Raw genomic sequence first — 13,923 nt, 5'->3', positions numbered from 1 at the left:
GCAATAAAGATAGAAAAAATCTCTTTAAAAGAAACTCATATTAAAGTGTTTATAGAACGACGGCAGCTATGTAATTGAAAAAGTAAAGACAAACAGTAAATAGTGTAAAATAGGTGAGGCTAAAAGCAAGGCAAACGCGATTGCATTTCTTCTGATGTTGGAAAGAAAAGTTGCCACACTACCCGCCACTGTTGAAAGAGTCGATAGAGAAGAAAGCAGATGAGTTGAGGCAAGTCTTTTATGTCAGAGCCAAAACAACAAAACAACGAAAAAAGCAACTGAAAATTCTCAAAGCAAGCAATTGAGCGCATTGCTCATGGTCCGGGGCATGGAGATGAGCAGTCCACAGTGGCAACAGACGCGCGAAGTATTAAGTGAACGCTCGCACGCAGTACAGAACAGTTGCGTTTGGAACGCGTGAGAGTTAAGAACGTACGTCAGTCGCGCTTCTGCTCGTGCATTAAAAATTTAACAATAAACTTCGGAAGTCGACGAAAAGCTTGCACTTGAATTAAAGTACAAATAAAGAAACTAAACGCTTGGTACGAAAATATTGGAAGAAGTTATGCGGAGCGCGCTTTTAATTTTCGTGGCTGTTGTCAGCTCGGCAGCGGGTCACAGGTATGGGAATTTACCAACCTCCGCAAGTTATGCCTTGCCCGCAAGTGTAACAAGTGCTGCTGCTGCATCGCGTGCTAGTAGTGTAGCCACAACAACAGCAACTAGCCTCAGCTCCACAAAAGAAACGCCAACACCAACCGCCACCATTGAGTCAGCCGACGGAGCGGAGAGTGCAGCCGCAGGCGAAAGCGGTGCCGTTACCACCACACAAGCCGCGCCAACCACAGTTACTATTCCCGCTGTGCTGGCTGTTTCTAGTACGGCAAAAAATGAGGAAGCTGTCAGTGAAACTCTAACCGAGTTGCCCATTGCCTCGCCGCCGACATCGCTTTTGCCACCCGACAGCGATGTGGACTCACCGCAACGTCGTGTAGTAACCTATGATCAGCGTCAGGACGGCCAGTATAATATACGTGCCGATTTGGAGAATTTCATGATCGTACTGATACCACCATCACCCTCTGAGGGCTTGGATATACTAGATTTGTTATCCTCAGTGCGTCGTAGTTCTTTGCGTTCGAAATCGAAGCGCAAACATTTCGCAAATAGCGCAGGCAGCACCAAATATCGTCACCCTTTGAAATCATCAGCAACCTTTCCTTCAAGTTTGCAATATGTGGGCCGTCAGCAAGCACCACACTCATTAGAAGGATCGCGTGGTTACCTCACCGCACCGCAATTTGCGCAATCTCCTTTTGATGCCTTCCTCGGTGCGCATGGTTCCCCGGCATCAGTATTTTCTACTTTGGGTGCATCTTCCAATCGTCTCTCAGATTTCATTGAGGGTCGCACCACGTCTCGTTTTGATATCGCCGCCAATGAAGAGAATGCCGCAGCAGACTTGCAGCCTGATCGCCCGGTGGATGTATTACCGCCACCATATCCACTTGCCTACCAGCACCTCATCAAACCCTATCATCTGGAGGCAGAGCCGACGGTCATTCAAGCTTTACCACCGCCAGAGTTGAACAGCGCACCGGCGCGTATTTCTGGTAACTATCTGGATAGCTATAATCAGTTGCTGGCACCTGGTCTCACAGCTAGCAATAACGCTGCTGCTGGCGACATCGCTACGATTTCCACCACCACAACAACCGCAGCGGCCAAACCCACAGAAAACGGTGCTGGTTATTATCGCCTTTCGCGTGCCATACGCGGCGACAGTTTCCTGGACTCGAATCGTGTGAGCTCACCGAATAGTATACATCAAAACAGCGCTGATCTACAGCCACTTTATCGCGCAGATCACTCACTGGGCGCTACTTATCTGTATCCGCCGATCGATACGCCACGTCTCTACTTCCATCCAGAGCCAAATGGAAAAAGCTTTGAGGCGCCTCACGATGCCGTTGATCGCTCACAGATTTTGGACGATGTAGAGGATAATGCACGTGTGGGAGAGCTGTATGTGCCGCCGCGTGAGCTGAAAGACGACATTGAGTGGGAGCAGTTCTTCGACACGATGGTCAAGGAGGCAAACGATTCACTGTGCATGCCTGGACAGCGACGCGACAGCTACGGCATTTGTCGTCAAGTGGATGGCTACTGAGTATGAAGACTGCACTGAACTGCTTACTATTTTTATAAGTAACAAAATAATAGAATTAGTGAAATTGGACGCAAGTTGAATTGAAGGCATCTTTTAAGTATCATAGTTGAAGAAAACTATTCGAACGTTTTATAATGTATTTTAAGTGAAGAATTGCTACACACTCTAAGCATAAACAGACACTTAACTATAACGATTATATAAACGATTGAAACAATTTATATTTATGCCTTTAGTGCAAAGTATTAATAAAGATATTGATTTAACAGAAGCATTATCTTGAATTGAGGGAGAGTGGAAACTGGAAGTGTATTTGGAGAGCAAAACTAAAATCGAAGTAATTTTTAACTTCATGGATGTTTTTTGGTATTGATCGATTTTGAGAAAATTCCATTTTACAGGCGACAGGAATCGACTTTAGGTTTTATATCTTCACTTTAGCTAAAAATTATGATTATAATTATAGAACTTATGATTTATAATATTCTTCGGAGGTTCGTAATAATCCACATATTTTATTGTCATATTACAATTTCTTAGGTAGATATAAATATTTCTGGCAAAATCGGTTGGAGTTCAAAAAATATTTATATGTACCGTCCAGAAAATTAAAAATAATCTTTAAGAGTTTAGAAATATGCACCGATCCACTGATTAGCGACATATTTTAGAATTTGTGTTCTTGAAATCCTCTTCATCGTTATACTCGTATGATAAAGTAACAGGCCAATTGAAAAGTCCCCGGCTATACACATAGTTGGCGCTACTAGAATTAAATCCATATGATTTTTAGTTAGCCCTAACTTTTAAAAGCAGCTTGTATTAGGAAGATTTTTTGATTGGAAAAATACAGCTGAAGCAAAAACTTGGACCATCAAGAATCGGTATGAAAAGTTTAGACATGGTAAAAACCGCACCGAAGATAGTTAACGAAGTAGATGCCCAAACGAAGTGCTTACCGACGAAAACATCAAAAAGTCCTTAACATAATATTGGATGACTGTAAAGTGAAGTTGTTCGAGAAAGCAGACACTCTATAGCCATTCACTGAACGTGTTCGTCATATCATTCATAAATGTTTTGGTATGAGAAAGCGGGGTGCCGTTGGAAATCACTTTTGAGCAAAAAAAAAACGACGAGTTGATGATTCGGAACAGTGTTTGGAGATATTCAAGCGTAATAAACCCGAGTTTTTGCATCCATAAGTGACAATGCGTGAAACATGGCTCCATTTTTTCAGTCCGAAGTCAAATCGACAGTCATCCGAGTGAATTGCATACAATGAAACCGCTCCAAAGTGCGCAAAATCGCAACAGTTGACTTGTACGATTATGGAGTCTGTATTTTGAAATGCGAATGACATATCTTTATTAGCGATCTTGAAAAAGGAAGAATCCGCAACTCCAGAACTGGCCCCAACGACTATTTCCTCTTGTCAGATCTCTAAATAATGCTCGCTGGGAAGACATTTTCCTCGATTAAAGAGGTGACCGCCGATGCCTATTTTAAAGCAAATGATAAATCGGACAGTATAATTTCAAAAAAACAAATTTATGCCGGGGATTTTTCAATTGACCTGATAGGACCACCTCTCCCAGTGAAGATACCATCGAAAAAGTAAAAGAAACAGTGCATGAAAATCTTATTGTTAATATCAGAGAGACAACATCGTAGATTATCATCTCTTATGGATCGGCTAAGCACATTTTGGATATAAGGTCGAGTAGAGGACTCTACATATGGCACATAAAATGTATCATTACTGGTGACAAGACGTGAGTGTAAGAATATGATGTTGAAAATATAGGTTTTTTGATTTTTGTTAGTCCGGGTCAAATTTGATCAGATGGTACACTTCTTGCATGCGACACGTTTTCCATGCTATATGTAAGTACCATATATAATAAGATTACCTCGGCTGTGATATCCATACATTAGCGCAAAAGTAACACCCTATGGCGAGTAGTTGTCTTATCTCTTCTTTTCCAAACCATTTTAGAAAAACCGAAATAGTGCTTTACTAAGAGCCTCCGACCCATTTTTTTGTTTTTTAAGCAGCCAGAGCAGCTTATGCTAAAAAAGTACACTATTGTTGAAAATATTTTCCACATTGAACACAATGCGACCGACCATTTCGTAGTTGTTTTTTTGTTTGTATTTCGTACAACAAAATCTTTCCGTTAATTACATAAATAAATATTTTTATAGCGGTACATGAGACGTATTATAGCCTCAGATGTTTTTTTTTTTACAATTTCAAAGCATAAATTAAATGTCATGAGCAAGAGCATCTTGAAAATTTGTCTACTCATCGATAAGATGCATTTAAACTTTGCACTACACTTAGTAGGTGGAAGAAGCAACAACAAATATTTGCTTTTTTACTTATTGACATGCAGTAGCGGTGTTTGTTTAGTAAGTTAAGTGTTGTTGCAATTGAAATTAATTTGAGGTTAACAGATTTGAAAAGCAACTATTTATTTTTCACTTTAATCCGGTGGAATGCCAAGTTTGCTAAGTATATATATGTACATTCATATGTATGTATGTGCATGAGAATATAAGAATTCTAAGCAAATACAAATATTAATAAAACACACAGTTTACACCGCGAATTAGCGCCAAACTAGGCGTGGATCAAGTTAAAAAGAGCACGGATTTACATACATACATATATGCATACATATGTACATACAAATGTACGTGGCTTTATGTACCTGTATGTACCGGTATGCTATGCTTTTATGCCTACTTAACTACGCTAATAATACAAATTCGACTCTTCCACGGAACAAATACAACAGACCTAATATTTACTTTTTGATTTTACTTCCGCAATTGTCCACCACATACTTATTTGTATACATACTTATATAATATATGTTCTCAAACTAAATATTTTTATATTATTCCTTAAAGAATTCTCACAGTTTTCCAGCGCTTAGTTACTTTGTCGCAGGCGCTAATTGCCCACCTTAATAAAATCGCGCTAACTGTTGATGACAAACCGCGCACATAGCTGTACATATATATACATATGTATGTGTACTTAATATTCATATTAAGAAAAAAATGACGGAAGGTGTACGACTCGAAAATTAATAAGAATATTTATTGAATTTACCGCTCATCTTTACAGTTACGAACAAGTTCTCAATGCAATGCTCACCGTTAAGGCGTCGACTTTGTCAGTTGTAAGTGTGATTTTTATTCGCAAAGACAATTATTAAAACTGTGATTTTCATTTAATTTTTTATCGCGTTTTAATGCCTTTTTATTACATTCACAGTTTTTTTTCCTTCTTAATTTTGCCTTTTCGACCTCACGTTTTATGCTAATTATATCCCGTATTCGCTAATTTTACTATAAAAACCGTTAATCTGCTGTGTTCTTTTTAGAATGAGTCAAACAGAAAGCAAAGAACAAAAAGTCGAGTATTAATTTGTTTCTAAATCAAAACCAGATCTGATTTCTTTTATTTAGGCATTCATTAATATTAAAGCCATTCCAGGCTAAAACGGAGGATGCACTAGTTACCACACTTTCTGGTACAGGATTCCAAGATATTAGAATTATCTCATCATCTTTGGTGATACCCGTGGTTCACTTTTTTTAGTTGACGTTTAGCGTGTAACGAATCCGAGAGCGTTCTCTGAAAGTATGACAACTAACAAGTCAATCAAAAAACCCCGGTAGATCAATGTTGACACATTTTTTTGCCAAAATTCGTTTTTTTATTCAACATATTCAAGTGTGATACACTGATTATAGCGACCCTCGAACTTTTCGATACCATTTTTGTAGTTCGATTTGTCTTTCGCTTCAAAATGGGCCTCAGTTTTGGCGATCACCTCTTCAATCGATGAAAATTCATTCCCAGCTTTGGTGCGGGTTCTTCGAGTACAGTCCACTCAGATGACTGTCGATTGGACTTTGAAGTAAAATGATGGAGCCATATTTCACATATTGACGCATAAAGTCGGGCCTATTACGTTCGAAAATCGATCCGTTTCAGGTGATAGAAACAATAGTTAGGTGACCAAAACTTTTATACTCTATAGCAGCATGTTGGAAGAGTAAAAAAAGAACTCGATATTTGTAACGAGATTTAACTCCTTTACTTTCAACGAGACGATTGGTGATTGATAACTGTTTAATAGATGTCCCTCTCAGATTTTCTCCAAATCTAAGCTTTTGCTTTAACAAAGTGTCAAATTCCACCAGAGCAACTGGAAAATCACAATTTTAGAATTATCTTAATTTCTACACACTTTAAAATAACAGTACTTTTATTAGCAAAACTCCACCAACCACTTGCCAATTACAGTTAGATTTACGCGCATGCGCAGGAGCCAATTACTTCGCAGCTTAATGGATGCTTGCATTTGTGCAACTTTTCTGCAAATATCTAAGCCACACAGGCATCTAGTTAGAAAGAAAAGCAAAAACAATAACAAACCAAATTGAATTATGTGGAAATGCCGCCAGTGATTGACAATCAGCAGGTTTGGCGGTGTGTGTGTGTGTGCACTTTAAGGAATTCATATGTTTTGCATTAATGACTTTAGCACATTTCTTTTCTAACTACACAACTTTTACACACACACACACAAACACTCAAAGGCGACACACATTCTAATTGAATTCACTCGCATGCAAGCGCTGCCGACTGACCGGTTATTGCTAAATGCCTGGCATTGGCATTCAACTTGATTGGCTCTGCAACCTGTTGCAAGTTTCGTTTGGCTTCGCCAATGCATTCACTTGCTACCACACAACTGACGTTGAGCAGGTTCAATGACTTCAAATAATCGGCTGCTTGGCTGACGGATGGACTAGTCTGGAAAGTGTTCGCAGCTGCTGCAGCAGCTACAACAACACTATTGCAAAATCTCTAACAGACACTTTGTTGCAGTGCATAGAACGGCTAGGCGCTGCATAGCTGGCAAATGTTTGTTTCGCTTCCTAGAGCTTCAACAGTTGTTGCCTTGACGAGGCAGAAGAAATGCATCACTGCGGCATAGAAATTCATGGTCGAGGAATCTTTGGATTGTTAGAAGCATGAGAGGTGTTTGGAACAAGTAATTTCTGCGCATGTTACCTCCCCATATTATCGTTTAAGTATCATTTTTCGGTGAATACCATCTGATCAAATTTGATTCGGACTGTAGGTCCATGAAACCATTTAAAACGGTCCTGTATCTGAGGATCTCAACATATCTATCGGCTCAACACTGTTTGGTTAACGTTTTTGGTATGTATATTGTATATGTGACTAACTTTTTGGCCAACACTTTAATGAAAACTATTGTTTAGCCACCCTATTGTATATATTTAGCTCCCCGTGACTTTTTTCTGAAGCCGAAAAATATGGGAACGTGCGCTGAATCCATTAAAAGTAATTTTATAAAGGTCATCCCAGCCGAGGCTTATAACAATTGGCTAATCTTTGGCATTCTTATGTTGACACAGAAGGTCTGTCCCCGTCAAACCAAATGATATACAAATGAGAAAAACATTAGTCGCTACTCACCGAAATGTTCTCTCAATAAATCCATTGATTGACGGTTACGTACTAATCGGCGTAATTTTTGAAGAAATTTGGATCAATACTGAACAAAAATAACATGAAAGCTTGACACGACTCACGCGTAATCTGTCTGTTTTTCCTCATTTTGCCGAACTGCATTCATGCTCTAATGCCTACGGCCGCTGCTCTCGCTGTTCAGCGCTTATGATAATAGAGCCGATTGTATGAGCGGTGTCAAACAGTGGCGATTTATATTAACAAAGAACCGATTCATATTTTATTGTATTTACATATGTATGTACGTATATGGTACATGTTTATTATTCATTATACGCTTTTTAATTTATTGACTGTCACTAAGCTCATTTTGATGTATTCTCATATAGAAAGTTGTTATTATTGTTATAGCTTTGCTTATTCTATTGTAATTATAAAAACAAACAATAATCATTGACGGACAAAACGTTAATTTTATTAAATTTATGCGGACTTAAACTAAATATCAATGAATGCTTTAATATATGAACATATATATATGTATATGTATGCCTTTATATGGGTCTCTATGGGACTTGGCCTAATTTTGTATTAATTTTTCATAGTTGTTTATCGCGAAAAATTTCGTACCAGTATTATTACATGTGAGAAAAATTTAAAATATATTTTACCATAACTTAAGCTCGAACTTCACTTCTCTTACAGTTATGGCGCTGTAGCGTTTTAAGCATAAAATGCTGCAAACACATTATTCATAAAATTTTAATATGGCTAAATAGAGCTCAAAGCTGGATAAGAATTCAAATCGTTAAAAAAATTAGTTTATTGTCGACAATTTATTTTTTAAGCTTCGAGGCTCCACTTCTGCAGTCGTTGTTTTTTTAGTGTAATTTTCGTAAATATTGGGTCGTTTACTAAGTGGTTTCATTTGATGACAACAGCTGATCTTATTGAGTTTTTTCTCAGCCAATTTCATTCATAACGGCTTTACCGTTACTTAGTGATGCACGCAAACAGAAGGAGACTTAATTGATCAATATAAAAGGTGTAGTGTTTCACCAGCATAATGCGAGACCTCATACAAGTTTGGTGACTCGCCAAAAGATTTTGCAGCTTGAATGGGTTTTCCTAACACATCCAGCATATTCTTCAGATGTGGCACCTTCGGACTATAACCTTTTTTGGTTTCTGCAAAATTTTTTGAATGGGAGAACTTGTATTTCAAATCAGGACATAAAAAACCACTTGGACCAGTTTTTTTACTTGCACGGATCAACAATTTTATGAGTGTGAAATCAATCTCTTGCCCGAAAGATGGTATATAACTTTTTAAATTTTTTCCGCAATAAAAAAATCGTATGTAAATTGTTTAAGTTTACCACTTACGCGTTTATTGCCGAGTTTACAACAGCGTCAGTGGTTCTTCCGTTTCGCTGTTTGCCACCAATTGGAGGTTACAAGTAAAGCCAAGTCCTTCTCCACATAGTCTTTCCAACGGAGTGGAGGTCTTCTTCTTCCTCTGCTTCCTCCGGCGGGTACTGCGTCGAATACTCTCCGAACCGAAGTGTTTTCATCCATTTGGACGACATGACCAAGCCAGCGTAGCCGCTGTCCTTAATTCGCTGAACTATGTCAATGTCGCCGTATATCTCGTTCAACTGCGGTATTCGCCGTTGCCAATGCGCAAAAGACCATAAATTCTCCGCAGAACCTTTCTCTCGAAAACTTGTAACGTCGACTCATCAGATGATGTCATTGTCCATGTCTCTGCTCCATATAGCAGGTCGGGAATGATGAGGAACTTGTAAAGTTTGGTGTTTGTTCGCCAAGAGGGGACCTACTTGAAATTTAAGGCTGTCATTGTTGTTGGTTTTAATGCTGGAGCTTTTGGTTTTGCTCAACCTCACTTTACACAGCCGTACTAGTCTTGCAGGGATACTAAATTCAGACATAGCGGCAAAAACGCAGCTTCTTTTCGTACTGTCAAAAGCAGCAGTTTGAAATCGACGAAGAGGTGGTGTGTGTGGATTCTTTTTACACGGGTCTGTTCCAAGATTTGGGGCATGGTGAATATCTGGCCAGTTGTTGATTTGTCAAGCCTAAAGCCATAATGATAAGGTCCACGATGTTGAGGAGGCTTATGCTACGGTAGTTGGCGCAGATTGTGGGGTCTCCCTGTTTGTGGATTGGGCAAGGCACACTTAAATTCCAATCGTTGGGCATGCTTGCGTCAGACCATATTCTACAAAGAAGCTGATTGCCATCGCCGCCTTATTTGAAGAGCTCGGCCGGTAATTCATCGACCCCGCGCTTTGTTGTTCTTCAGACGGCTGATTGCTATTCGAACTTCTTCATGATCGGGCAATGGAACGTCCGCTTCGTCGTCATAGATTGGGGAATCGGGTTCATCATCTCCTCACGCTATGCTTTTATTGCTATTCAGCAAATGAAAAGTGTTTCCTCCATAATTTCAGTATGCTCAGTGCACCAGTCATTAGATGACTTCTGGTTGTTCTACAAGAATACGCTTCGATCTTGATATCTTAAAATTTCGCTAAAAAAAACAAATTACTTAGTGAACAAGGCAATATTTTTCCAAAAATATTCTACAGATAATTTCCAAGTCAGTTACTTCAAACTTAAAAATATTTTCTATTGGGTACTTAGACGGTTTTAACCTCAAAAACATGTTCATAGGAAATATTCAGGAAAATAAAATGGGTTCAGAATTTTTTTTTAAATAATTTAGTATTTAAAGTGACGATTTAGATAGTGTACGAGGTTGTATTTTCACTTTTGGTGGCCGACAAAAAGCCGATAATGGAGCCGGTAGTTTTAAATATCTGAAAAATAAAATTTGGCTTGTAATATTCAAACATTTTTATTACTTTTTTTGTACAACCGTCCGAACTTACCCACACTAATAAGCTGTGATCGACAATGAAGAGAAATCCCGTTAAATTGGTGGCACGTTGAGCGCGCATCAGTGGCAAAAGTAGCAAACGCCTGACGGATGGAGGCACACGCTCCCAGGGAAACGCCAAATAAATACGATCAGAAACCGCTTCACTCTGCAACAAAAATATATTCACTACTTTTTAAGCAAACCAGGTATACTAATCCAAAGACTAACCACATTTTTAATTTTTTCGCCACTAAAACAATAAATGCACAATTGGAAAGTGATGGTGATCAGTCCAACAGCTATCACCGGCAGCCCAGATATGTCACCCAGATTGATAAGATTATAAGCGCTGAAGCAGAGTTTCAAATAGCTAACGGATATTTCGATGAACACAATGGGCGCGTAGAGTTCATCAAATTCCGCTGATAACTCGATGATGCGGCGATGGTAGTGCAAAGTTCGCGTGATTCTGCTATGCAAGCTGGCGTAGTCTTCTTCCCCGGTCATGGCCGCGCCCACAGTTTCCACGGCACGCTGCAGCGCGCGAAAGTGTGCGGAAATATTGAAGATGAACCAACAAAACAATGAATCCATGGCGGCGATGGCGTGCACGGCGTAGATTATGAAGGAGATGCACCAAATGTAGGAGACGGTGTAAAAGAAGGGATGACCGGTGTCGAAAGGAAAGCTGAGAAGTAGATGATTATCAAAAGGGAAAGTAACAATATGTTGAAAATTGTTTTCTTCTCAACAGAAATTAGCTAATTATTTCACCAAAATACATTTTTTCTCAAAGTTTTCACCACATTCTCACTTACGCTGCATCGAAGGGCAGTATGAAGATTGTATGTTCATTGAAACACCAGCTATATAGTAAAATGACGGCAGGCACTGTACAATACAGGGTGCCCGTTGACATGCAGCAACTGTAGTAAACACGTGCGATGCGCTGTTGCCAGTCATTTTCATGCTTCCATTCCTTTCCCTCTTTGACATTTGCTGAAAATTCAGTTTCTTTAAAATTACTCCATTTTTTCAGTTTATCACTCTGTACCTTCAGCCGCCAGCATATCTAAACTACGTATAAGTTTAATAAAGCGTCTTCCCTTCGCCACAAACATGCCACTCTTGATCACAGAGAGCACGCCTTGCAGAAATACCGTTAACACTCGGATCGCCTTATCCTGCTCGCTGGTGTAAATGTAGAAACCCATGAGGAGCGTAATAATTGCGGTAGCCAGGGTCCAGCTGTAGTATCTACAGGGTGCGCTGGCAATGCGCTGATCTCGTTGCGCCCACAAATCAATGCCGATTACGCGAAAGCTAAAATGTTGTATTCGCAGATATTCGTACATTTTGGTTTGTACTTAACGGAATGCGTGGTATTTAGATATTCGATTGCTTTTATATGAGTGGAAAATTATAACATATAGTAGATATGTTCAATCCTTGTCATATGTAACCAATCATACGTCACAGTTAATAATGTTGTTTGGGCGCTCATTACGTCTAGACGCCCAGTTGTTTGATGCAGAAGTGTATAATTTCAATCATAAGGTATAGATTTTCTAGTGTTGTTTTGACGCTTACGTAAAAGACACAAAATTAGTCGTAGAGAAAGTCAATGTACCGTTAAAATACAGCTTTGTACTAGAATGTATTTTGGTACATAATAAAAGGCACATGGTGAACCAAAATCCTTTACATTTCTACTTTTCACAAGTGGAGAAACAAAATATAACTGTTTATTTGTCTTGAAAGTAAAGAGATTTGGATTTGTCCTTATATTGGGTAGTCGAAAAAGTCTTTTCGTATTTCTAATCAAACTTTAACTTATTTTTTTTGTATTTATAATTAACTTTAATGAACCAAATATGTTCCACTTTTTGCCATTTTTTCGATAGAGACATTATTCCATCAGTGTAAAAAAAAAGTAAGTAATTTTCACAGGCTTTTCTTAAAGCCAACTTTACTCCATTAAGGAAGAACGCATTAACCGAAATAAATGGTAGTCCGATGGTGTAAGGTCAGGGCTATATGGTGGATGCATCAAAACTTCCCAGCCAAGCTCTGCTAATTTTTGCCGAGTCATCAAATATGTATGTGGTCCAGCGAAGTCTTGATGGAAAAACGAAGCCCTTTCTGTTGATCAGCTCAGGCATTGTTTTTCGATTGCTTGCTTCAATCTCATCAGTTGTTGAGAGTAAAATGTAAAATCAATCGTTTGACCAAGCTGGAGTAGCTCATAGAGGATGATTTCTTCCCACCAAAACTCAGCATAACTTTTCGAGGCGTCAATCCTGGCTTTGCGACCATTTGTTGAGCTTCACCACGCTTGGACCATCATATTTTTCGCACATTATTGTCCTATTTGATTTGCTATTCATCTCCTATTACCATTCGCTTCAGAATTCGGTCGATTTCATTTCGTTGTAGCAAAGAATCGCAGATATTAATTCAGTTCATTCAATTTTTCACAATTCATGCGGTTCCTAAACATCGAAATTCTTTTTGTAGCCAGCCTTTTTTAAATGGTTAAAAACCTTTTTATGATGAATGTTAAGTTCCGTAGCGATGTTATGGCTGCTTATGTGACGGTCCTGGTCAACCTTTTCCATAATTTCATTTCTCAATATCGTCTCCGTAAACTTCACAAATTTAATTGGTGACTTGCGTGGTATACTTCTCTTTTTTATACAAAAATTTCAAAATAAAGCGAATTTCTACATTATTTTCACTCACAATGTGATTGGTAGCACTGGAGATATACTTCTGCAACGACATCTATTGACAAAATACGAAAAGACTGCTTCGACCAATATCAAGTAAATTTTTTTATCCTGCTTTGGTGTAAAACGTACTCCAATGATGGCGCTATATATAGGCCGAAAGGAATGTTAGTTAGAAGCAAGGTCTAAGTTAGAAGGAAGATGAAGCAAAAATAATAATTTCTAAATAGTTTTAAACCAGTCATATGACAGTAAGATCGAGCGCTGTCATTTTGGAAAATTATTGATTTGTATCTAGTTGCGGGTTTCGGTCACTTTTGGGCAATCGTTTGCTTCAATTTGATAAGTAGCGTTTGATAGTACGGTAGCGTTCCCCACTAATGGTTTCGTCTGGTTTAGGAGTTTATAATGCAGCACGCCCATGTGATGCTACCAAATACAGAGCTATGCATTGGTTTCATGGATATTTGGCCTTCGCTTTGATTTGGCTGGCTGACCGGGCTTAACATACATTTTTTGGCATTTGGGGTTAAAGTAATGAATTCATTGCAATCATATTTATTGTTTAAAGCAGCATTTTTGATTTACAAAA

General features: G+C 38.7%; 2 protein-coding genes across 2 annotated transcripts; one reads left to right on the top strand and one right to left on the bottom strand.

The window, feature by feature from the left end:
- The first annotated feature begins 376 nt into the window (after window positions 1-376).
- On the top strand, window positions 377-2,441 carry LOC126753507 (mucin-5AC). Its single transcript, XM_050465011.1, has one exon. It carries the CDS (start codon window positions 566-568, stop codon window positions 2,168-2,170), a length of 1,605 nt encoding a protein of 534 aa, XP_050320968.1. The 5' UTR covers window positions 377-565; the 3' UTR covers window positions 2,171-2,441.
- Window positions 2,442-10,427: 7,986 nt separating this feature from the next.
- On the bottom strand, window positions 10,428-11,957 carry LOC126753510 (odorant receptor 45a-like). The gene is made up of 5 exons (XM_050465014.1): window positions 11,657-11,957; window positions 11,421-11,601; window positions 10,831-11,290; window positions 10,613-10,768; window positions 10,428-10,540 (listed from the first exon to the last, which is right to left on the bottom strand). Exons 1-5 carry the CDS (start codon window positions 11,955-11,957, stop codon window positions 10,463-10,465), a joined length of 1,176 nt encoding a protein of 391 aa, XP_050320971.1. The 3' UTR covers window positions 10,428-10,462.
- Window positions 11,958-13,923: the final 1,966 nt, after the last annotated feature.

This window comes from Bactrocera neohumeralis, chromosome 3, assembly GCF_024586455.1.
Source record: "Bactrocera neohumeralis isolate Rockhampton chromosome 3, APGP_CSIRO_Bneo_wtdbg2-racon-allhic-juicebox.fasta_v2, whole genome shotgun sequence".
Classification (NCBI taxonomy): Eukaryota; Metazoa; Arthropoda; class Insecta; order Diptera; family Tephritidae; genus Bactrocera; species Bactrocera neohumeralis.
Note: the sequence above shows the minus strand (reverse complement) of the source record. Positions and strands in the feature narration are given on the sequence as shown.

Excerpts from the sequence above, each read along its gene's own strand:
- LOC126753507 (XM_050465011.1), top strand. The coding sequence starts at position 566 with ATGCGGAGCGCGCTTTTAATTTTCGTGGCTGTTGTCAGCTCGGCAGCG.
- LOC126753510 (XM_050465014.1), bottom strand. The coding sequence starts at position 11,957 with ATGTACGAATATCTGCGAATACAACATTTTAGCTTTCGCGTAATCGGC. Across the intron at positions 11,291-11,420 it reads ATACTGCCCTTCGATGCAGC|CTTTCCTTTCGACACCGGTC; the intron begins GTAAGTGAGAAT and ends TCTACTTCTCAG. Across the intron at positions 10,769-10,830 it reads GCGAAAAAATTAAAAATGTG|AGTGAAGCGGTTTCTGATCG; the intron begins GTTAGTCTTTGG and ends TTTTTGTTGCAG.